The sequence below is a fragment of the Rhodamnia argentea genome, chromosome 3 (assembly GCF_020921035.1).
Source record: "Rhodamnia argentea isolate NSW1041297 chromosome 3, ASM2092103v1, whole genome shotgun sequence".
NCBI classification, from domain to species: domain Eukaryota; kingdom Viridiplantae; phylum Streptophyta; class Magnoliopsida; order Myrtales; family Myrtaceae; genus Rhodamnia; species Rhodamnia argentea.
The window spans coordinates 28,829,994-28,855,840 of NC_063152.1; the positions used below are offsets into that span (position 1 = coordinate 28,829,994).

The 25,847-nt window shown below is 38.5% G+C and overlaps 3 protein-coding genes across 3 annotated transcripts; all 3 read left to right on the plus strand.

Annotated features, from left to right (window-relative positions):
• The first annotated feature begins 619 nt into the window (after nucleotides 1-619).
• On the plus strand, nucleotides 620-1,183 carry LOC115743030 (BON1-associated protein 1-like). Its single transcript, XM_030677619.1, has one exon. It carries the CDS (start codon nucleotides 620-622, stop codon nucleotides 1,181-1,183), a length of 564 nt encoding a protein of 187 aa, XP_030533479.1.
• A 15,448-nt stretch (nucleotides 1,184-16,631) lies between these two features.
• On the plus strand, nucleotides 16,632-17,353 carry LOC115743031 (BON1-associated protein 2-like). The gene has a single exon (XM_030677620.2). The coding sequence runs from the start codon at nucleotides 16,786-16,788 to the stop codon at nucleotides 17,314-17,316; it is 531 nt and encodes a 176-aa protein (XP_030533480.1). The 5' UTR covers nucleotides 16,632-16,785; the 3' UTR covers nucleotides 17,317-17,353.
• Nucleotides 17,354-24,824: 7,471 nt separating this feature from the next.
• Nucleotides 24,825-25,376, plus strand: LOC115743032 (BON1-associated protein 1-like). Its single transcript, XM_030677621.1, has one exon. It carries the CDS (start codon nucleotides 24,825-24,827, stop codon nucleotides 25,374-25,376), a length of 552 nt encoding a protein of 183 aa, XP_030533481.1.
• Nucleotides 25,377-25,847: the final 471 nt, after the last annotated feature.

Genomic DNA, 25,847 nt, shown 5'->3' on the forward strand with positions numbered 1-25,847 from the left:
GATGATCTTTTATATTACTAAGGAAAATTGTTAGGGCAAAATATGTATCGGTGATCTCGTAACCTAGGGTGGAATTTGGCTAATTAATAAAGATATTCTCAATTTGTTTTTTTCTAGTCTTTAGATTAGACCCGAGTAGTTGATTGGCCACATCATGAGTCCCAAAATGGAAAAAGGATGTTTGTTTGTGTACCATCTAATTTAAGTAATTACGAAGGTAGGAACATTCGAGGCAACTACATCGAAATTGCGAGAATCATCCCGCTATAACCGAATAATTATCAAAACTAGAAACCTGAGGCGATTTCAAAGAAACTAAGTGGATACAGTTTTAGCATATTTCGAATCTCTTATGGCAATTGCAAATATAAAAAAGTGAAGATATTCGAGGTAGTTTCGAGGAAACCGCTGAGACCTCAAATATAGATAAATGATAATACTTATTGACCGCTTCGTCCTTGTAGATATGCATCCAAAGATGCTTATAAATTTCCTAGACAGTGTTCTATTCGGACCGTAATCTCCTCGTGGCAAGCAAAGAAAGATTCGATCCATAAGTACGTTTACATCGTGGTCTCCCATACCGTTCTATGACAGCACAACCACACCAGTTCCAGACATGGCCAACACCCACAATCGCAGCTTAGAATTAGAAGTCACCGTCATCTCCGGCGAAGACCTCCGCATCAACGACAGGCCCATCAAGAACAACGCCTTCGTCACCGTCAAGGCCGACTCTGGCGGTTCGCTGTCATCGTTGCAAGACTCAACAAAACCCGATGTGCAGAGCGAGAGCTACCCTTACTGGGACGAGAAGCTCCACGTAGACTTGCCCGCGGGATCGCGCTACGTCGTCGTCGAGGTCTGCCGGAGGAGCTCCGCGGCCGTGGACAAGCTTGTCGGGACCGCCTGGATTCCGGTGTCGGACTTCGTCGGAGACTACACGCCGGAGAATTACCTGCATTTCTTGAGTTACAGGCTGAGGGACGCCCAAGGGCAGCGCAACGGGATCGTCAATATCTCGGTTAGGGTCATCACGTCGTCCTACAAAGGGACTGCTGCGTCATCGTCGTCGTCTTCGTCGCCGTCGGTGCCAAAGTTCGGGATTCCAGTGGATCGGGAGAAGACCGGCGGGACGGTGACCGGCATGCCGGTTTGGTATCCGAATCAATGGAAATCTTGAGAACACGGGTTTCGATTCTAAACTTCCAGTTGGAAAAAGAAGGTATCAAATCAAGATTGACGAGTTTGGGATTCTTTGGTCTGTCAGTTACGGTTTGGTTTTGGTGCCGAAAGTGATCGTCGTTTCGGTGCAGCGTCAAGCGTGCAAGTGCAGCATAAATGTCTACCTTTATTTTTCAAAATATTTCATGAGAGTCCATTTTATTTATTAAGGCAAATAACAACATCATTATTACAATCAAAATAGGCAGACCCGTAATACAAATCCCGTAAATGTCTACCTGTCGATGTTTTTGTTTCAATATTGCACATGATACAAGTATTTTTATTTTTCCCTCCTATATAAACTCAAAGCAAGTAGTTCGTGGAGAATTCCTGCGTTATAAACAAGTTGATCCACCTCAGAATAAGCAAAATTCCCGTCAACTCATTATGCAAAAAGATAAAGTTCCAAGAATAAATTGCACGCACTTGTATGGACTCAAAAAGATAAAGTTCTCGTCAACCTATTGACGGTGTAATCTCAGTGTTATTAATGACAAGAAATATACACTAAGTTTGTCGGGATTCGAAACTCACCTATGATATTATGCTTGACATTTCACTGTTATACGATCACACTATCATGCTAGCGAAATTCTATACAAAATTTAACCGTCAAACCCAAAAAGAAGGAGCTTATTTAAAAAATTCTGCCACAGCTGACGTGATTTGACTTTAAATTTAGTTTGGTGAAAAGACACCAAGAGTGACGAGTTTAGAATTCTCCGTTACTATAGTTACGTTTTGGTGGTTGGAACTTCCATTCATGGAAAGAAAATCATGAATTGTTCTCCTCTCTCTGAACAAATTCCACACATTGATATAAGCTTGGTCAGTTTCAACGATCGCTATGTTCTAGGGGTCATTGGGCGTATAAATTCTTCATTTACATCAATTCTTTTGCAACGTGTTTTTCTTATTTTCATTTTGATAAGATAAGATTAAAAAAACATTAAGGGTGCATTAGTTTCGCGAAAAATTCATGATTTGAAAAATATTTTTCAGACAATGATCGGTTTGTATTGTTTATGAAGATCAATGAACGAACAAAACAGTCATCATCTATAAAAGTGTTTAAGTATAAATTATTGTGGATGGCGAAAATATTTTTTATCGACTAATTCTTTTAAAAAATAGAGTCAATCAGTTTTTTTGAAGATGTTTTTCAAATCTTTTTTTTCTTCCGCGAAACAAATGGAGGATGCGTTTTCATAGCTAACTTTGCCAAGAGCTCTTTCTACGTCGCATCATATGAGCTTAGTCAAATTACGGTTCGAACTTGGACCCGAATATTTAAGCCCAATAAAAAATAACATATCAATCAAGATATGCATAATCAGATGAAAATGTACGTGCAATCTCGAGTGGTATGAAGAATCAATAGAAATATCTTAATTATCTCTAACATAGGAAAGTATCGCTTCTTAAGGAAGTGATGTTATGTTTATATTTATAATCCCATGGAGAGTGCTTTTCTTAAAACAGTTAGCCAACTCTTGGTCATTCTCAAATTTCTCTCGCGCTTTCCTTGGAAAGCCTAGGAAAATGTATGAGTGTCTTGATTGACTTTTGCTTCCATCTCATTAAGATAGTCGTGTGAATCTAAGATCTCAATGCGGCTCTTGTTTTCATGAAGAAAAGAAAAATCTAATCTGCGTTGGCCGTCATTTGGCTGATATCCATCCATATATCCCACTTTAAAAAAAAAAAAATTTCTAATAGCGTAGGTGTTATTGGACCGGCGCATCTGTGCATTCTCATCGTAAACATACAGAAAGTCTCCCGGCTTCGATCAACGAAAAAACGATGTGGATAACATTGAGGAGGACACGCGTGTCGCACACGTGGCCGTGCATTCACACGTGGCGATCCTAGCTCCCTTAGGAGCGGCCTGAATTATCTACTTGTTTCTTTAAAAAAAAACGAACAACAGGACTCTGCCAAGTGTTCTCTGTTGGCATGTTCAACAAGGTAGCACGTGGCGGCGGCACCGCACAAGGACAGTAAAATTCGCCGGCCCACGTGGTTAATAATTTATAATGTGAAATCAAGGTGGCGCAAACCGCAAATTGACTTCGACTGATTTAGGTGTTTTCTGGTGCTGGGTAATTACATGTTTTTTTTTTAAGAGAAAAGATTTATGTGATATCGTTGATCGAACTGACATGATATTTTAAAGTCGCGAATAATAATCATTCTATTTTAGTAAGCTGTTTTTAATTAATAATTGATTTTTTTATTTTTATTTTATGGATGAGTTTCGAAACAGAAAAATACTTTTGATAATGAGACAAAATTTCTGTTGCCAAAATATAAATTTATTTAATAACGGTATAAAATTTCTACCGTTGTTGGCTGTCGGGTCTCGGTCGGAGAGACTGGCTGACCGAAAACTAGAAATCAACAAATCTGTGGCCGGCGAATCCGACACTGGCGGTCTGCAAGTTGGCGTCCAGTGCATTTTACGTGCGATAGGGGGTGTTGGGGTTTTGGTGTGTTGGGTTTGTGCGTGGTGGCCTTGGGAAAGCATCTGAGCTGCACTAATTTAGCACACAAAAAAATCAAACTGGACTGGATTTTTTGGTAAAATTCGATTCGATTTTGGTTCAATTCAAGCATAATTCCTAATAATTTAGTTCAGTTCGATTTTTCAAAAAAATAAGTTGAACCGAATTATTGACACCTACATTTATTATATTATAGGAAAGCTTAGACCGATAAACTTTACTTTCACATGAATTTCGTCTAGACATGATGCGCGTTTTTGAGAAGTGATTATGTTTACACGGGGCAGTGTAAGAGTAATTTGATTTCACACATAAGAGGAAAATGCGCACCATCTTTAAAATAATAGACAACGACATTGTCCTCTTCCACCTTTTTGAGTTCGTCAATATATAGATTTTTTTTGGGGGGGTCGAAGTGTTCATCAATTGACGAGAAGCTAATTACGTGCAAACTTGATCCTTTTGTCCGATAGGCTCGAAAGGCCGGAGCAGGCCAAAGTGGAATCAGGCAATTGGGACTTTATGTCTAAACAATTAATACACGCCATAATTAAACGTTTCCGTTTGTATGTTCTCACGCGCGTCACCTAACCCTACTATAAAAAGGAAAATTTGCTTTTTTCCCATAAAAGATTTGCGTTCAACAATATGTTTCACAAGTTAGACTTTGCGATTACATATAATAACTTCCAAATAATCACGTGTTATTTGATTTACAGATGTTGAAGCCAAAAAGTATCCGGACAGGAGCAAAAAGACATCCAATGTTGGGAGCTGTTGGTCGACAAAGGAATATAGTTTTTACCGACGGAGATTATCCATGGCACGGCCAAGTCTTAGGGTGCAAGGCAACTCCTGCTCTGATATCATGTGGGATTTTGTGGAATAATAACTAACTATTTTAAAAGTTTAAGCTATTATATGAAGGCGTAATTTAATATTTAATTACTCTAAGATAGGATGTATTTGATTTCTTTGAACCATCGTTAAATGTTGATGGTAGAGATAAATGCTTATTAATCAAAGAACACTAATTCCAACCAAAAAATAAAAAAGAACGCTAATTGTTTAATTTCATTTCCAGTATATCTTTACATTCAAGTACTTTTTTATTAGGGGTGAGCAAGTTAGACCGATAGGACTAGGAACCGCTCGGACATGATCCGTTCGGTGATCCGGTTCCCGATTCTAAAGGGTGGCGGTCCGGTTCCCGATTCCGGAGATACAGGATCGGACTAGACCGCTCAAACCGGACCGGTCGATTTTATTTTATTTTATTTTTTGCATTTACGGGGTCTCATACGGTTGAGATTTGGACCACATATTTATTTTGTAGCTTTTGTTCCATGACTCCACCGAACAATGTCGAATGCTATATGTTACTAGATTATGCTAAAAAAGTTTATCATTTCACTTTTTTTTTTGGAAAAAAAATACTATTTTAGAGTCATTTTTTCGAAAATAATGGCTTTAATAATATTTGCTTGACTTCATTGAACCACTCGGGAACCGGATCGGATCGGTGGTCCAATCCCCGGTTCCAAAAATTGAGAATTGGCACCACCAGTCCAATTCTTGATTCTTGAGGGGAACTGGACCGGACCGGGAACCGCTCGCCCCTACTTTTTACATGAGCGACAACGTTTGTCCCTCGTTTTAGTACCTTTAATATTCTCGTTGTTTATATTATCATTGATTCATGTTGAAAGGCATCCCGTCGATATTTTCTAGTGAAACGATAGTGCTAATATGATAAATAACTTCAATCTAAATATGTGAGATCGGCACATATATATCCATAAGAGAACTAAGATCGATCAACCAAAGCATAAAATTAGAAATTAAAATTGAAGAGGAGAATACTGAAAGTATGTAGACAGATAGTAAATATAAACAGAAATAAAAGATGCAGCATGTGAGGGGTCGGGGATCCGACGTTCTCATTGGTTGAGATATTAAGAACAGATCTCGCCGAACTTAATCAAAGCAAGGGGAGGGCTCTCGGCGGACTCCGCACTCTGTTCACTTAATATCTAAATCAATTTAAATCAGAAATATGCAGAGGGAGTATGTAATGCGAACCACTAGCAAGAGGCATGGCCTTCCGTTCTGGGGTATAAATTGCAGAAAGTAAAATGCAGCAGATAAAGTACACAGCTCTTCAACACAACAAGTAGGAGGCAGAGCCTTCCGCGATCTGTTGGTATAAAGCTAGAGATATGAAAATTTCACAATATTATTCATAAAATGGAAATATTACAAGAAAAAATCCATAGATCTGTGCATAAAAACTCCAAAAATAGAAAGATGCGGAGTAGATCCGAGAAGAAGATGAGAAAAAGAAGAGATCGGGGAAGATCCGAGCAAAACAGGTTCTTACAAGAGATCTTCCGAGAAGAGGAGAAAGGATTAATTTGCAAAAGCAAGTGTCCATGGAGTGGTTTTGCTTTTTACGTTAATAAGAATGCAGAATTAGAACGTGGAGTCCCCGGACTTGTTGTGAATTATAAAACTTTGAATTCTGCTTTAAAATGGATTCGTTATCCGATCCCTAATAAAAAGAATCTTTTGAACAGATTATGCCGTTCTAAAAATTTTTTTAAGTTTGAAATGAAATTTGGATTCTGGCAAATCCAAATTTCTGAAAAAGATCGTTACAAAACTGCATTTACTGTACCTTTTGACCAATTCGAATGGAATGTTATGCCTTTTGGTTTAAAAAATGCGCATTCTGAATGTCAGAGAATTATGAATGATATTTTTAATCCCTATTCTGATTATATCATTGTTTACATCGATGATGTTTTGATATTTTCTTCTGATATTGATTCACATTTTAAACATGTTAATCAATTTTTAAAAATTACTAAACAGAATGGATTAGCTTTGTCGCCCACAAAGATTTTGATGTTTCAAACAAGAATTAGATTTCTTGGTCATTATATTGAACATGGTACCATCGTACCCATTGAGCGATCTATTCGGTTTGCGTAAAAGTTTCCAGACTAATTGAAAGGCAAAACTCAATTGCAAAGATTTCTTGGATCTTTAAATTATGTTATTGATTTTATTCCAAATATCAATATCATCTGCAAGCCTTTACATCAAAGGTTAAAGAAAAATCCAATCTCTTGGACTATTTTGCATTCTAATATCGTTCGCAAGATTAAAACACTCATCAAAGAGATTCCATGTTTACATCTTGCAAACCCTTATGCTTTTAAAATTGTTGAAATTGATGCCTCTGATATAGGTTATGGAGGTCTTTTCAAACAAAAGAATGACCGTGGTAATGAACAAATTGTGCAATTTATTTCTAAGCATTGGAATGATACACAGAAAAATTATTCCACCGTTAAAAAAGAAATTCTTGCTATCGTTCTTTCTATTTCTAAATTTCAAGGTGATCTTTTAAATCAAAATTTTTTATTAAGAATTGATTGTAAATCTGCAAAAGATATTTTGCAGAAAGACATTTTGAATATTGCTTCAAAGCAAATTTTTGCACGATGGCAAGCCATTTTATCTGTTTTTGATTTTGATATAGAATTTATATATGGTGATTCAAATTCTCTACCAGATTTTCTCACACAAGAATTTTTACAGGGAAAAAATCCTCCACCATGCCCCCAAAGAAAGACAAAGGCAAGGGCAAAGCAACCGCCTAGCTTGAAACCCAAATAGCCTCGGGGAAACTTACCCCAATTCGTAGCCGGCTCGAGGCTACCCAGCCAAAAGACGAAAAACGCAAGCCTCACCTTTTGACTCTACCCAAGCAAACCCGCCACTGGCCGAGTTCTTCTCCGACCATATCTTTTGAAAAATTAGCCACAATTTTGCCGCCAAATAATTTGAAGGAAGTCTAAAGCAATTTGGATGCTCACCTTTATGCTTTTGAAGAGGTATAATCACCTTCTCCTCTAAAAAATTTTTCAAGCGAGGTGGTTCTTCGGTCAAAACCAGCCCCTCCGAAAGAAAAATCAAAATTTTTCTTAAAACATTTTGATAAGGTTTTTACGGTAGAAAGGGGATTCTATCATCAAAATCCTTACATATTCGCGAAGAAAATGTTTGGAGAAAACCGATTTTACACTCCCCATGACTTACACAAACCAATAGAATTTTATGAGAAGATTTTGACACAGACCCAGTCAATCATTTTTAAACATTTTCCGGATAAAATTCATCCAGGAATTGTAAATTATTCCACTTCAAAATTACTTAGGGTCATCAACCCTAATGAGTGGGATATTTCTCCAGCTTCCCCTATCAAATTTGAAAGCGTGTTAACCGAGATTATTTCTCACGGACCTTCTTTCATATATTTTGACTATCAACAAGCCTGGTGGAATGTATTATTTCGTCAAAATCTCAATACAACCCATACATGGCTTTTTTATTTCCAAAATAATTTTGAATTCTCTACGATCCCATTCTGGTTCGTAACATGGTGGGAAACATTTGGTCCAGTCCAAGATATACTACCACGAAGTATTCTGGATTCCTACCATCTTTTCTACCACAATTATACTCCAACCGCAGAAGAGAAAAATTTCCCCTCTCTTTTGTTATTCTCAGCCTTTTTTAAAATCTCTTGGGTTCTTGGTTGGAATTTTGAATACCATAGGAAAACAGAAAAATTTGATATTTTGATTTTGACTAGAAGATATAAAGTCAAATGGTGGGATGGCATTAATTTCTGGAAAAATGTTTCTAGAGATGCAATTGAAGTATGGCTTCAAATGAAAAAACCCCCGAAGCCAGCATCAATTAGCACCTCATTTTTGCATGATAAAGCTATTGTAGTCTCTAATTTGGCAGGATCCACATCAAAAGAGGAATTCTACCAAAAAATGAAGAAAGCAAGAGCCGATTATGAAGAATTTCAGGATTCTCGGGAAGGATCACACCATATCGGGAATTTAAATGAAGATGATCGCTATGAAATACCGCCTGGATTAAAACGAGCAGATGTTGCCGACGAAGAAGATGCTCAAGACTTAGCATCAAACCGAGATTTTGATTTTGTAAAATACTGCATAACACCGTAGTACCGTACACTATAACGGATTTTAATTTTCAACTATACACCGTAGCGCCGCACTATAGCCACAAGAACTTTTGTCTTTAAATACATGTTTTGTGAAAGTTATCAGACAAAACGTTCGTAGCGCAGAAAACACAGAACCTTGAGAGCTCCTTACTCCTTCCCCTCTTTTAACCCTTTTGATATCTTCTCTCCTAGAAAGCTCCTCACGAGCACCTATAGAGAAGAGCTAACCCTTTCTATCTTTTGAAACCAGATCCCATTTTGTAGAAACCTTTCTCCACTTCCCGGAAGATCTCCGATAAGAACCTATTTTGCCCGGATCTTCCCCGATCTCTTCAATTTTCTCATCCTCTTCTCGGATCTACTCCGGATCTTTCTCTGTTTTTGGAGTCTTGCCTTCGTAGGAATATTTTTCTCGGAAAAATCTGGTTCCTAAGGTAAATCAACAATATGCCTCTTCCTATTCCAGAAAGCATTAGGAAGAGTAGAACAAACTTCCTTTTTCAATTTATTTTCTAAAAGAAGGATTTTCTTTTGTATATTAGGATGAACCAACCTCTATTCAATCCTTTTATACTCCAGTTCTTCTTTTAGAAATAAAAGGTGAGATTCTTTATCTCTAATGAGACAATTAATTTCCTTGATAGACTGTTCTTGTAAAATGTTTAAATTCCTCGTTTGAGGTTTGGAAATAAATTGGAAAGTAATTTTATTTCCCAAAATGTTTGTCTCAATTTCTTCCCGAGTTACCATGAAAGGTTGAATTAGGGTCATGAAAGGAGTTCCGAGAATAACATTTTGTTTTAAATCTTTAGCAAGCAAAAAAGAAGTTTTTAAAGAAATGTTATCTTTAGTGACCAAAACTTCCAGGAGTTTATATCTGATATTCAAACAGCCACCTGAAGCGGTTTTCAAGGCTTTAGTGGTTTTATCAAAATATTTCGTTGGGATTAAACCTTCACGAATGCGGTTTAAATCGCACCTGTGTCAAAAAGGGTCTGTAGTGTTTAACACAAAATCATGGATTTTAATAGAAATATTAATTATCCATTTTTTTGAAGTAACTTCAGAAAGTAAGTGAAGAAAAAACGAAGGATCCGATTCCTCAGAATTCCCAGTTTCCATTTCTTTTCTTTTTAAAAATTGTCTTTTGAATTCCAAAAATTCTTGATGTTGCTCAATTTGGTTGATTTTGAGAAAACGAATTTCTTTTTTTAATTCATTTATCTCAAACCTGAGATCATTAGCATTTGTTGGTCTAGAAACTTTTTTCTTTCCTCTATTCAAAATATCGGTCAAATTATAGGCATTTTCAAAAGGTCTAGCAGCAGAAGCTTTGGTGTAATGAAAACGATTCATGGCAATCTCGGAATCAGAAAGGTTTTCAATTTTATCCAAAATTTCTTCTTCATCTTTTGTCAAAACTCAAATATCCTTTGAATCCTTTTCAGGATCCTTAGGCTTATCATTATCGGAATCAAAAAGATTTTCTAAATCATTGATCCGGAGACCATCTTCCCCTTCCTCTTGTTCAAAGAAATCGGAGGTCTCACTTTCGGAATCAATCATGAGTTGTTTTAACTGGTCAAGGGTTTCCTCGTCCAGTTCTAACTCATTAATCTTTTTATAAACTTTACAAAACTTGCGGGTATGTCCCTTTTTTCCGCAGTTGAAACAAGTAAAATTAGAGAAATCTCTCTTAATAACTTGTTTGGAGTCAAAAATTTTCTTTTTAGAAAATTTGTTTGAATTTTTGGCAAAATTTTTCTTTTTCTTCGTTTCTGTCTTCTTTGGAGGGCAAGTTCCTTTGCACTTTGAGTTCTTTTTAGAAGTAGAAGAAAATGAGTAGAATGGATCATACTGACGGCAAAAATCTCCCAATCCCTTGTTTCCAAGAGATTTCTCTTTCTTAAGCTGTTTTTGCAGCTTAATATTATTGCACATCTCGGATCCAGTTTTAAAAACATAAGAAACAAGTTCGCCATAAGAAAGGATATTAAAAGGGATTTCTTCGCCATATTGCGCGCCAATGCTTTTGCGGACTTGGTTTCCGATAAGAATAGGGAGACCGACAAGGAATTTCTCTTTCCGTAAAGGTTGATTGCAATATGGTCTGAGCAAAACGCGTTGAAAGAATTCATCCTTGTATTGTCGAAATTCACCTAAGGATCCACATTTTAAATTAGAAAGAAGATCCTGGTTGTGATCGCGGACGATAGAAGGGTCATCGATAAAATGTTGAGAAATTGAATAAATTAAAGTAGAAACAACATCTTGGACTCGATGCCCTTCATCATCAAAAACAATTTGACCGTTTTCATCGGTTTTGACCGCATTCGAAATTTGGTTTCATTGGTCTTCTTTGAGATAATTATCCCACCAACCTTTCAAAATTCCTGAAAAACCGGCAATTATCATAAAAGCAATCTGCTGGTCCGTCGTGTCGGGAATGGTCTTGTAAGTTGTTGCAAGCATAACCATTTGATTCAAAACTTGAATTAAATTTGCTTCAAAAACGCCATCGATATTCCATTCATAAATCGTATTAGCAGAGTATTTGTTTACAACTCTGATCGAGGATTCTTCCTTGATAAGATCCGGAGGAGTGGCACGAGAATAATAAAGTTTCTATGGTTCTTTCCAAGATATCTTGTTGATTTGAGGAGTATCTTCGGAATCCAAAGTAGAAATTTTTGGAGTATCAGAAATTTCAGAAATTTGATCGGAATCTAAAACAACAACTTCTTTAGGAGTAGAAATTGTTAAAGGTTTTTCAACCTTTGGAGTATTCAAAACTGGTTGTTGAACGGAAAAGTCCATAACCTTTTGCTTTCTTTCCTTTTCTCTTAAAAAATAATTTCTTTTCTCCTGAAGGGCTTCATAAAATTCTTTGCTGAATTTCTTCGGCATTTCAAAATTCTTAAAAAGAGGTTGTTTTAAATTAGAAGAAGAAGGAGTAGGAATAGACTGGATAGGAGTGGAGTATGAAGAGGTCGACGCACCGATTGTCATTTCAATCCTGTTCAATTGTTCGCCTATCGTAAAAATATGTTGATTTGCAAAATTATTTTGTTCAACAATTTTCTTAAATTCCTTTTCTGCTTTAAAATCCTTTTCATCGTCACAAGGTTTTTTAAAAGGTGCAGCAGGAATTATTTGAGTTCTAAAATCAATATTAATTTTTCTCAGAGGAGGATGATTAGATTCAATTTCATGTCCATCATCTAATCTCCATTTAAAAATTTTGTTTATATTAAAAATTTCTCTTTGTTCTAGAAAATGGTTCTCAAACCAATCAAAGAAAAACATATGCTCCCCTAGTTGACCTAGGAATTCATAATATTGGTCTTTGATCTGTTTGGTTTGTTTTTTAAAATTTTCAAAAAACCAATTTCTGATTTCAAGTATTGTAATCGAATTAAATTCTTTATTTAAAAGAATTCGATCCGGCACAAAATCTTTTTCTAAAACGTGACATTCGGGGTCTTCATCTTGCTCCATTAGCGAAGGAGTGGGTTCAGGAAATCCTAAATCCTGTTGTTGATAAACAGGTCTTGAAATTCCCGAGCTCGTGTCGAGATCATTGAGATTTAAATTTCGATCGGAATTTAAAGGAGGGGCACTTGGAGTTGTCTGTCCATGTGCTCGAGAAATAGAAACTCCTTGGCTACTCTCTGGAATGGTGATAATATGAGGTAGGTTTGGATTTAAATCTACAGACCTTCTAGAGGAAGAAGCAGAAAAAGGTCTTGAAGAAATGTGAGATGAAATATCAAAAGATCGCCGAGGGAATTGGATGGTTACCCTACCTTCGGGATGTTGCACAATATTGGTTGGACAAACGTTTTGAACAATAGGACGAGGTATCGGATTTTCGATTTCCCATTGTTCTGGCAAAACAACGTCATTCCAACTTATTGCTTTCGGAATTATACAATTTGATTTTTTAATATCAGTTGTCAAAAGAAGGGTTTCACCCTTGGGGGCTGAATTTAAAGAATGAACATCAAAAGCGTAACTCATCGCTTTATAGTGAACCTTATAGATGAGGGAAAGCGGAATTGAACCGTCATCTATCGCATAATTATGAGTCTTGATTTGTAAAACTAGTAATTTCAAAATGTTTCTATCTCTTAGTGAAACCGAGAAATTTGGGTAACAATCAAAATGAATATGTCCATTGCATAAAGAAGTCTCAATGGTTGCAAGTATAGAATTTCATAACGCAAAAATCTAGAATCACGCAAAACTAACAAAATTGAAGTATTTAAACCTTCTTTTAAAAGTGGTTTAATCCCAATTTGAACCATACCAAAATGAAGGTAATTATGCTTCTGGGCGTGTTTCTTGACAGAATCCTTATTCAAAAGTGGAATTAAAGAATAAGAAGAATTAAGAGGAATGTCATGTTCCTCTGTAGTAATAACATAATTAGAAGATTTAGAAATCTTTCTAAAAGAATATTGTTCATAAATTTGATCATAACGGACTTTTGGAATTTTTCAATTTCGGATTGATTTATTACAATCTTCAATGGTAATTTTCTCTCTATGCAAAGGTCTTTCGGTCTGAGAAACCTCAGATATCGAATCTGAAGAAGAAGAATTAGTATGTCTTAAAATATTCATCTTATATAAATAATGTTTCCCAATCACTTGATCAATTCCTCAAAATCCCGCCGACTAACGGTCTTACGCTACCTCTGTCGGGACCACAGCGATATACCATAGGTATCCCCTTTCAAGTGATCATTCCACAAAGGTTATACAAAATTTCACTCAAAAGACCCACTAATTACTCTTCTCCCTCGTCTCCGATACCATAAGGGAACTTATACCCTACATAAAATTCGCGTTACATATTTAAACGCAAAATCCATTATTTTCTGCGACTGATTGTGACACCTCGTTGTGGATTGGAATGAGTTTACCTTATTTTTTTTCGTGTTTTCTTCCTTGCTGGTTCTCCAATCGGGTAAGGTGGGCAACATGTGAATATTTATCAATTAAAAATAAATGTGGATAACGTGCGTGCGTGTGCAATCTATGAATTAAATGTCTGATTGGAGGATGTCGCGACCTAAAAATTCTAAAAAAAAAATTTCTAGGCTAATGGATTATCGGGTTAATTATTTAACCAACCTAACTCGGACTCTCCCAAGTCCATACCAAATCGCAACTTGAGGTTCAATTGATTAACATGCAATGTATTTTAATTTTGGAGCCGCCACTAATCATTTTTGGTAGGTCGATTAGAAACCTAAATAAAATAGCGGGAGAACTATTTTATTCCTACGAACCGGAGATTAAGAGTTCGGGGACTTGATTACGTTAGATTACTCTAACGCCCTTTCGGTACCATTTTATTTCATGAAAAATCATTAGAGAAGGCAACATTGATTTTAACCTAAGTCACTAACAAAGGTTATCATGCGGGTGCACAATCAATTAATGAACATCCAGAAGTCAATATAATCAAGGGAGCATGCGCCACACAAAATAGTTCTTTTTTTTTAATTTTCGATTTTTATATGAATGCATGAGAGACTACACTATATGCAATGGCATGGATTAAATGCAAGACTAAACTAGATTACATGCAAACTAAATGAATGCACAAGTAGGACCATGATTAAATTAACTACGTGACACGTGTATTAATTAAAAGAAGACATGCAATTCTAATATGCAATATAAGCTAAAATGCAACCTAATATGACATGGCAAGAAATAATGACGTGGCATGGATGACGTGGCATGTATGACGTGGCAAGGATGACGTGGCAAGGATGAATGATTTTTTTTTTTGTATTTTCGGATGAATTAATTTCCTAAAATAGAACTATGCCAAAACAATATTTATCTTGCATATTTTAGAGTTCAAATTGACCTAAACCCTAATATATTAAGATAGATTATTTTAGGCATAAAATTCTGTTTAAACATGCAATTTCTATTCTAGTATGCAATCTAACCTAAATAAAAAAAAATTAGATATGCAATATCTACATGATGTTATTTTTTAAAAGATGCAATTTTCAGATATGCAAAGTGAATGAATGCAATTTTTTTAGAATTTTTGAGATCGGATCATGCAACGGGTATATTCTAAAAAAATATGACAATCAAGCAATTCAAATCAAATGAGGAAAGTGAATATGCCAATCAATGTCAAACAAGAAAGTGGATATATCAATCAAGTTTTGGAATATTTCGCGAATATTTGAATCAATCTTTAATTCGTAATCCTACGATTAACGATTGAACCCAAATCCTTACCTAATCGAGTATTCCATCAATAATCTTAAAGATGGACGTTCTCGATCGTTCGACAAGTTGCGAATTAGGAAAGAAAATTTTCCTAATCAACCTGTATTTTGAAAAAATATCCACTTTTATGCAATTTATTCAAGATGTGCAATATACGCTGAGATATGCAAATATTTTCAAACAAGCAAGTGGATATACCAAAGTTCAAGATAGGAAATTTACCGGTAATTGCAAAATTCAATTTCCTAAATTGAACTTTTGTACCTAAAATTTGCAGCTCCTATTGCTTGAGAAACGGACGCGGCTAGCTAAGAACTTGCGGCAAGCCTATGAGCTCAAACAAACAGGAATTTGCAGCAATGAACTTGGACGTTAGCCAGCGTAAATAGCGAGGAATTTGACGCTCCGAAAGTGTGATAAGCCGCCCTAATTGTGAGCCAAAATCTGCACTGATTAGTCGCAAATAATCACTAAAATAAGGCTGTTTTTATCACCGAACAGGAGCAGATCTGAACACTAATTTGCAGCGAACTAACTCCCAGTACAGCAGGGAACTCGGCACTGATTATCAACCAGAAAAATGCCCAAACAGAGGCTCGAAAGTTGGCTGAAAAGCCAACCAATCTCCTGGACAGCGGCTACTTCAACGGTAAGGTTGGGTCGGCACAAGCAAAAGCGAGCGACGGCGACAACTCGAACTCAAGAGTGGACATCAACGTCGGGGGATGAGCAGCGACGTCTGGGACTGTTGGTGGTGTCGTTGGGATTGAGGAATAGCGACGTCGGCTTCAGGTGGATAGGCGACGGAAAGTGAGATGGCGTATGGGAGCTCCACCGGACAAGACCACCGTCCTTCAAGCTTTTCCTCTCACGTGTTATCTAGAGCTTGTGAGGAGGAATTTTTTTTTTTTTTTTTTAATTTTCTGACTGAGTCCCCCCTTCCTCGTGTTGTGAGCAAGCTCCCTATTTATAGAACAAACTAGGGTTTCGCGACTTTCGTTTAATTACGAAGTAGTCCCTTAACTTCAGGTAATCGCAATTTGATCCAGAGACAAATTATTCCATTTCATAAAGTCTTTTTCTCAAATAAAACATTAAATGGGCTGTTTTAAACTCAAATTAGACCTCAAGACCTTAATGAATTTTTTCGGAGTTGCCCCCTAGCTAGCCGAATTCTGCTATTTGAGCTTTGGTCCACCGCTCTTCGATTGGAATCCATTTTCCACCACCCATCCGATTAAATGTAAATGCAATGTAATGCAACATGATGCTAAAAATAAATATGAAAAATGATTTGATTATTTTTGGTAGGAATTAAAATTAATTCCTCATTTTTATGCAAAATAAATGACTAAAAAGATAGTCAAAATTTAGGTGTCAACAGAGGAGAAGGGTCCGATCCTTTCCCCGGTAACGAATTGAATTAGTCAACATAGAGAGAAACTTATCCGTTGTCACTTTTGACTATGACTTTTCTACCGCGAAAACAAACTTGAACCCGTCTCTTAAACAAATATGACTGCGTCAAGCTCGGTCCATAAGGACGAGAAGAATGAGAAATCACCCACCTCCTCTTTCCCCCTTTCTCTCTCCCTTCCTTTACTGCCTCTTGTATAAGGTACCGCACAGCCTCTTTGCTCTTCATAGTCTTCTTCATCTTACACTTTCATCACATTTATCTCCTACATTACTCCCAGTAGACACACTTCAAGCTTTCGAGGCGGTAAAAGAACAGATGAAGCGAGCTTTGGAAATCACTTTGATATCCGGAGAGAACCTACGGCTCAACAAAAAGCCTGTGAAAAACGCGGTCGCAGTGGTCCGAGTGGAGCCCGGCCGGGAGTGCTCCACCAAACCCGCGCCGGAGAAAGGAACAAATCCCGAGTGGAACGAGAATCTCGTTGTTGACTTGCCGCAGCATGCGGGCTTCATTACCGTGGAAGTGAAGTGCAAGAGCTCGTCGGGTAGTTACAAGCTCATTGGCGGGGCGACAGTACCGGTTTCAGACTTCGCTGGGGATTTTGGCGCGCCGAAGGGTTACGTGCAATTTCTGAGTTATAGGTTGAGGGATTCTCATGGCGTGCGGACAGATGGCATCATTAACATCTCGGCAAAAATGGCCGCGCCGGCAGCGGCACCGGCACACTCGTATGAGGTTCCGCGGCCGGAGATGGGAGTGCCAGCCGGTGATCAGAGGAAGATGGTGTCGGCCGGTGGATTGGTGACTGGAGTCCCAGTTTGGTACGCTCAGCCTTGTAGATGTTGAAGCCAGAGCTGATCAAACTAAGTTGACCTTTTCTGTCAGACTGACATGACTTTTTTTTTTTTTCGGGTCCAATGCTAACATGACATTGTAAACACAGTATTTGCAATGGAAAATTTCCATTGACCGATAATATGTGGGTATGGTGAACATTCTCAACTTTTGAGGCCAGCAATACCGTTTCTAAAACGCGACATTTTTTTTTTTTTTTTAAGTTTCACTTGGTTCTCAGCTGTACAATCTTGAACACAAATATATATTTTCATAAGAACAACGGGGTAGGAAGATACTTTTATACTTCTAATCACGTCATCAGAAGTAAGATTTATTTTTGAATCGTTAATCAAAGCAATTGATCACGTGAGTTTCACCCGAAATCCAGATGAATCTTATCAATATTAATAACTCAAATTATATATAATCTATGAATTCATATTCATTAAAGTATGTATCCTTTTGGAGATAATTACAACACTATAAAGTTAAATATAAAATGAATAGATTTCAAGCACATACGATAAAAAGGGCTAGGATTGCGTTTGGTTAAGTTTCGGAAGACGCAGAGTCATCTTCCCAATGGTTTTTTTAATGCAGGTGTGGATAGGGTTTGGATATTTGATTCCGATTTATATCGGGTGTGGAAGTAGGCCCTTGGGCAGTCGGCAAGACCTTAAGCGAGGGCCATTGAGCTGGCGAGACCCCAAGCAAGGCGAGGCCAAGGTTGCGCAGCATTAAGCGAGCCAGATCTGGACTTTAGCGTCGTGTGAGCCTCGTGGCGGGTCGCTGAGGCCATGTGACTCCAAGTGACAAGACGTTGGTGTCGCGCGACCCATGTTGGCATGCCGCATCCGTGCAGCCTCTTCGAGCCACCTCCGCGAAGTCCAGATTTGCGAGGTGAGGGTGAGTAGTCGCGAGGGCAAGAATGTAATATGGAAATATTGGTAGCGGTAATATTAGAAAGAAAAAAAAGTTGATTAACGTTGGAAGCTACCGCGAACCTAAATCCCCACTTGCCCTAATTTGGGATTTCAGCTTTGCTTCCCAAAAGTGGTTGAAATTGTTTCTTTCACCAAAAAAATTTTCCTCGAGAATTTTAAAGACTAAAAATCCATTAAAAAACTTGAATCAATAGTATCATATATATTATTATGTGCGCGAATTAGAACATGATAAAGATTGTTTCTTTCTAGACAGAGTGTCGAAAATTCCATATCTCGCCATCTGCTCGTGTTTTCATCTGCATGTTACGGACATACCCTGTCTATACTATCAATGGAGCATATCACCGGTTGTATTCTCTAGTCTGTTTCCAGATCGATCCCAAAGTTTTTTGTGCTTTAGTTGATGGAGGATCAATCTTTTTTCCAATTAAATATTTCTCGTATTAATGACTGGTGGGTTGACTTTAAAGTCAATCGTGCTTTAGCTCCCTTTAGATATGTCCAGCCTTCCCTTTGGTGGGACAAGCAATATAGATGACAACCGATGCGCGGATTATGACAAGCGATGCACCGGTTCCTGAGACGTCACAAATAATATACGCAAAGGTGCGCATGCTTTTCATGTGTCATCATTCTCTTGTAACATCGGAACGCCCGCCACGACGACTTGAAAAGTTTATATTTGTCAACGATAGGAAAATTATCAAAAAAGTTCTAAATCTATTGTAGTTGTGCCAATTCAGTGTTTTTTTTTCTTGGTGATTTAGTTCTAAATTTTTACAATTGTATAAATTCAGTCCATTTGAAAAATTTTGATTATCCGGAGCCGACGTGGACGCCGATCAATTTTTCATTTTGTTCCTTTTTTCTCTTCTCCTTCCCCCTTCTTCTACGGGCCGGCGAGGTCGGCCATCCCTCCGGCCATCGCCGAGGTTCGCCGACTAACTGGAGGAAGAAGAGAGAAGGGAAAGGAAATAAAATAAAATAATTCAAAAAAAGTATTAACTTGTTTATGTCGCCAACCGGTAGGGGTTCAAAATCGAACCGAAAAACCAAACCAAATCGCTAACCGAACCGAAAATTTTGCACGCTTCGGTTTGGTTCGGTTTTCGGTTAGGATAATGAAAAATAACCATTCTTTCTTTTTTAGTTTGGGTTATTTCGATTTGGTTTGTATTCGGTTTGGTTTGCGATTCAGTTCGGTTTAGCTACTCATCCTAACGGTTCGGTTCGATTTTTCGAAAAAAAAAAGTAATCGAATCGAACATAACTGTTGACACCCCTACCGACCGACCAAAATTGACCGTATGGACTGAATTGACACAATTGCAAAATGTTTAGAACTGAATCGGCCAAAGAAAAAAATTTAGGAGTAAATTGACATAATTACAATAAGTTTAGGACTTTTTTGGTAATTTTTCCGGTAATGACTTTTCCCTTTCATTGGTCAATCTAAACAACATCTCATATGCGATGGACAGATCATAAATATTTTTTAAATTCCTGGACGATATAGAGATTCACTCTCAAATTACATATCTTACGAATATCTTAATTTACTTGCTCCTATTTGGATTTATTAAAATTTATTCGAAAACCTCAATAATTTTTTCGATTAATTTAAGAACTAATTGTGGTTTAACAACTCTCTCTCTCTCTCTCTCTCTCTCTCTCTCTCTCTCTCTCTCTATTTATCTTTTACCATTTTTTTATTTATCTTTGTCCAAGCGCCTTAAATCTGTGACTCTTATATGAATTTACAATTTTTGTTTGTTTGTCTCATTATTTTTCCTACGCGCAAAAAAGGAACGCGCTTCTCCAACGCACTAAAAAACTTCAACGAAATGTATAATTAAGTGGGAGTTGATAGCCCGATAGTCCGATAGTACTGTTAATTATTTTTTGTCGCACGATATCCCAATAACGAGTGCTTTATGAAAAACACGCAATGATGCTATGCGAATCTACGGTTGAGATTATATTGTTACGGACGGTACTGTCGGGAAAGCATTTTCCTAATTAAGCTTTAAAAAATCAGTCCTTCCATAACCGACTTCGAACTCTACAGAGAACTAAAATGAAGGACCTCTTCCACCTCATTGAGGATACGATCGGTGTCGGCGAGGTTCCAGCAAAGGAGGAGCTCATCGATGATGCCGAGACTGTCTCTGGTCATCGAGAATCCAGGAAAGATCTTATCGACGTCACTCCTCACGTTCTCCTTCATCAACTGGCCAAGTGAAGAAGCCTGCGTGGCTGGCCGAGCAACTGAACCTGGAATAGGCCGGTCAAGAGAGCGTGGTCGCGGTGGACCGGTTCGGAGGGAAGTGGAAGAGGATGCGAAGTGGATGTGGCGGCAGCGTCGAAGTCTTGTGAATGACTTCCTGTTTTATAATCAATTTATATTAATTGTCAAGGAAAAGGTTAATGGAAGTTTCTTTTCATTTTCCGCCTCTCTTCGCCCAATGGGAAGTTATGCCGATGACAAAAGCTGAAAAGAGCTAGTTGATGTTGGCCCATTGGAAGTCCACTGAGCTAGCTAGGCGATAGTGGTCGACCGCCCGCCGTGCAAAGCTAGTATCAAGGGCCGACAAAATCCCCGTGCAATGATAGGCAGTGATACGTGCGTGAACCCGATCATGGACCATGCCGTGGACCAGGGCGTGGACCATGCACCGTGGAAAAAGAGCGACCCGAGTCGACCGAGCAAGATCCAGGAAGGATGGCCTCATCGATCAACGTACGATCCAATGCATGGACCAGAGCATGATCGGCATAAGCCGGCACATGATCTGCACGCTTGGCGCATGGCCTGGCACACGGATAGGCATGATCCGTGGACGATTCTGGTGAGCCCAAGAGTCATCCTAGGGTCTATCCCAGCAACGATGAGGACATAGGAAAAACGAAGAGTCTTGTAAGGGACAACTCATGTATGACAAATCATAGAGATTCAAATAGATAAGACAAGGAGAATAGGACAAGAAGAAAAAGACAAAGCTAATAGGTCCCCATTTTTGTATAAATAGAGGTATTCCCCCTCATTTGTAACCACTTTGTACATATTGCAATAGACTTTCATTCTCTCCCATAACTCTCTCTCTCTCTCTCTCTCTCTCTCTCTCTCTCTCTACGATCCGAGCAGCCAAGTGAGCATGAGTGATCGATTCTTGGGCAAGGCTTGGCTTAGACGCTCCATCGATCCCACGAGCCTAAGTTGCTGCAGGTCTCGGTCTTGATCACTTGCCCTTGACACTAACATCAACTGGCACGACGATTGATGGCTTACACAGTATTGGACAGGGGCCTTTGAAGTTAAAATTGTTGAAAAGATTCAGTAGACCCTTTTGAATATTATGTATATAGAAAGATTTCAATAAACATCACATAAGGCACTTAGAAGTTAATCACATTATAGTGCAGAACAGTAAATGGGTTTGCTCTCTTTTGTTACAATTTCTTTTTCCGTGATTGCATTACATAACCAAAGTACATATAATCATGTTCCCGGTATACTTTGTTGGATTATTCGTTGGATTGTGTAAAAACTCTCATTTCACCATATTATGTTCTCATAAGAAATTAATTGCAAACACACTAGTATCGTAGAAGTGAACGCTTAAAAATGTGAACCTTACTCTTGTTTATGCGTACAAACAATTACATTTTACACATCAACGATGATCATTGGCATGCATTTTTGCAACCCACAAGTAAAAGATCTAAAGTTCTTGGTCAAACATCCGTTTCTTATTTAACAGTGAATTCACATTTTATCTTTTGATGTCGATAGCTTGAGAGAGTATACTTCTTCAAATCATGTGATATTATCTACTAACAACAACTTCGCTAGCAATGTCCCTCGCGACTCATTGGTCGCCCCAGAAAATCACAATCCAGGTCTCTCTCTTTTGTCTGGTGGAAGGAAGAAAGAGAGAGAATAACTGCAAAGGAGGGGAAGATGTCGAATGCATATGACGTAATCACAGTGACGAGACCGACGTCGTCGACGTGAGGTCGTCAACCCGATATTTTCAAGCTAAAAATTTCAGAAATTTGTGACTTCTGCGTTGACATGCGGTCATCGGTTTTTCCATGGCGGAAGTCTTGCCACTTATTGTTCTTCGTGTTAGTTGACTCCTCTTAGTCTTGGCGTAAGTCTTCTTTACGTGGGCATCACAGCTCATGCAGATGAAGTCACTGATAGGAAGTTCAACGTAGTACCCTTGATCACGTGTCGTTTACTATTAGCGATGTTGAACTAGGACAATGATTAGATTATCACCTCAAGTTCTCTCTACTCTCTGGGTTCCCACAAAAAAAATAAATAAATAAGTGGTCAATGATCCATTGCCAAAAGAGCCAACGATGGCACTACTCTAACGGCTCAAAGGGCTATTAGTAAACTCCATCCTTGAAGGTGGATGTTAGTATGTAGGAATGAACGTAGGCTTATTCTAAGCTGAGTCACTATAAGTCTGCGTGCATCTATCTCTGACTTTATCCCTTTGCTTGTTATTTCGTTTGCTTGATAGAAGAAGCATCACACATGTAGTTCCTGCATATATTAAGTTTGTTTCTGTATACATTAACTTGGTTTTGATTAATTCCGCAAAAAGTACAACAAGTGTAGTCAAATAACCTATTTACCCTTTTTAGGTTATATCACCAGCCAAAACACACCGCTCAACCTCGCAGTCATCTGGTTCCTCACTTGTCCCGGCGTTCCTCTCAACCACCGCAAGTCCAAGTTTCTCCGGTCACTTCCGATACACCCACGCGCGTACAGGCTACACCAAGGCGCATCGCCCATCCACATAGGTATCTCTCTCTTTGGACGGTCCCATCTCTCCTTGACAACTCTCATCCATTCAAGCAGATTAGGCCATTGAAGATTCGCGGCTACAGCAACAAACCTCGGTCAACAATACTCATGGTCGAGCGTTAAGTTTTGTCCTCCATTGGCACCCAAAAAGTAGCGTGAACTTGAAGAATAAAGGTAGGGATTGGGATCAAACAAAAATATATTTGGTGGTCTCCGTGCAAAGGCAACAAGAGAGCATTCAAGCAGATTGGGTAAAAGGCTCCAGGGAACAAAACAATACATAGATAGGAAAACTAGGAGCAAGGCCCGCACGTATGTTTTCCTTCGTTCCGCATCCAGCGTTCCAACCTTCAGAATCCTCGGCTCCACCCGGCGTCCTCGCTCGTTGCTCCACCACCGTCCTTGCTCGTGATCCTAAACTAGTGCAAACATGATAATACATGGGTTTTTGTTTTAAGTCGTTGAATGAATTTAGTACACAAAGTGAGCTGCATGTGCATGGATCCCTAAATCAGATAGACGCTTGTGTCCATCGACTTCGCACTTCAATATGCACATATCGGTTTCATGGTAGAATAGTTATGTATCTCTGGCTTTTTTTTTTTTTTTTATTGATCCAAGGGAGAAGCATCCTGGACAAAGCAAATCGATGATCTTCAAATATAGAAAGAAAACTAGGTTACGTAGCCAAACCGTTCGCAAGTGCCTGGTCAATCCGCACTCCTGTCTAAACGACTAATATATTGCGTCTCTCATTGGCAGGGACTATTCTGCACGCAATACTAAGCGTAAGCACTTTCATATATGCAGCTTTAGCCAATTGTGTTACATTATCTCGTCTCCACGGGTTCTCGCAAATTTGAATATTCTACGCATTTGGAAAATTTTCATTGATTGCATAGAAAAAAAAAATAGAGAATTCCAATGCTAGCTGTCCAAGGCTTATCACGTGTAATCTTATTCCCTGACGACTATGAAACCAATCACTTTCCTAGAAATTTCATAGTCATTACTTTGCTTTCGCTATTTTCGAAAAATCCCAGGAGGTGGAACCACTTTATGTTTCTTCTGAATAAGTATCACTTATCTAATAAACCAGGGATTTATTTGGCTAACTGTTTTTCCCTAGTCCATAGATTAGACTCGGTTAGTTTATAGGCAGCATCACGAATCTAAAATTGGACAGGCATGCTTGTTTATATTCCATCTAATTTAAGTAAATTAGATAAAGTAATGACCATTGAGATAGATTAGAGAAGGAAACCGCTAGTCCGATAGTCCGACAATACCACTAATTATTTCTGATTATACGATCTCTCAATCAATGAATATTTTATGCAAAATATTGGGTGATGATGTGTAGATTTACGGTTGAAATTGTCCCCGATTATGCTGTCAGGAAAGCATTTTCCTTTTAAGAAAAGGACGAGAATCATCTAATCGTAACGGAAAAATTATCGAAACTAATACTTTGAGGCAATATTGAAGAAATTAAATCTCTTGTGATAGTTGTAACTACCAAAAAGTAAAAATTCTTGATGCAGTTTCGAGGAAACTGCAATGTCCTGTGTACTTTTGTCGATATGCATTGGAAGAAGCCTATATATTTCCTATTCCGTCTCTTTCTCATATCTTAATCTCCTTATCACAATCCAAGAAGAATCGTTCCACAAGTGCAAATATTTCGTCGTCTCCGATTCCACTTCTATGAAACCTCTCCCGCCAGTTTTATGAACGTGTCAGACATGGCCAACGCTCGCAATCGCAGCTTGGAAGTGACCATCATCTCCGGCGAAGACCTCCGCATCAACGGCCGTCCCATCAAGAACAACGCCTTTGTCACCGTCAAGGCCGAGTCTCGCTGCTCGCCATCGTCGCATGAGTCAACCAAACCTGACGCGCGGGGCGATAGCTACCCTTACTGGGACGAGAAGCTCCACGTGGAATTGCCCGCGGGCTCGCCCTACGTCGTCGTTGAGGCCCACCGGAGAAGCTCCTCGGCCGGAGACAAGCTCGTCGGTATGGCGTGGATTCCGGTGTCGGACTTCGTCGGAGACTACACGCCGGAGAATCACCTGCATTTCTTGAGTTACCGGCTGAGAGACGCCAAAGGCCTGCGCAACGGGATCATCAATATCTCAGTGAGGGTCGTCACCTCGTCGCACAAAGGGGCTTCGTCCTGTTCGTCGCCTTTGCCACCGCCGGTGCTGGAGTCCAGGATGCCGGTGGATCGGGAGAAGCACGGCGGGACGGTGACCGGCGTGCCTGTTTGGTTTCCCAATCAATGGAAATCTTGAGGGAGACGTATTTTGAGTTTGGAATTCTTTTGGTCTGTCACTGTCAGTTACAGTGTGGCTTGGGTCAGGATGTTTGATCGTCTTTTTGGCGGAGCGTCAAGCGATTTTGTAGATAATGCTTTGCGGGTCCTATTAAGTCAAATAACAAAGCAAAATTACCTCCATTAATTCTAAACCTATTGTAAGGATGTCAGTTCAGTTCTAAGCTTCTAATTTTATCAATTGAGTCCTAAATTATTATGCAAAATTTCAATATTGATCATTTCAATCCATTTTCATCGGAAATAGTTAACGTTATTATGTGCCATGTAGGATGGTGACGATAACTGGACCACCACATCAACGTTTTCGAACAAAAATTGGTTGGAATGACTACTTTGAAATTTTACACAAATAAGACTATATTTGTAAAATTGAAAAGTTTATAACTGAATTGACATCCATAATTTTCTCTAATTAACAACATCAATA

Coding starts and splice junctions, on each gene's coding strand:
- LOC115743030 (XM_030677619.1), top strand. CDS start 620: ATGGCCAACACCCACAATCGCAGCTTAGAATTAGAAGTCACCGTCATC.
- LOC115743031 (XM_030677620.2), top strand. CDS start 16,786: ATGAAGCGAGCTTTGGAAATCACTTTGATATCCGGAGAGAACCTACGG.
- LOC115743032 (XM_030677621.1), top strand. CDS start 24,825: ATGGCCAACGCTCGCAATCGCAGCTTGGAAGTGACCATCATCTCCGGC.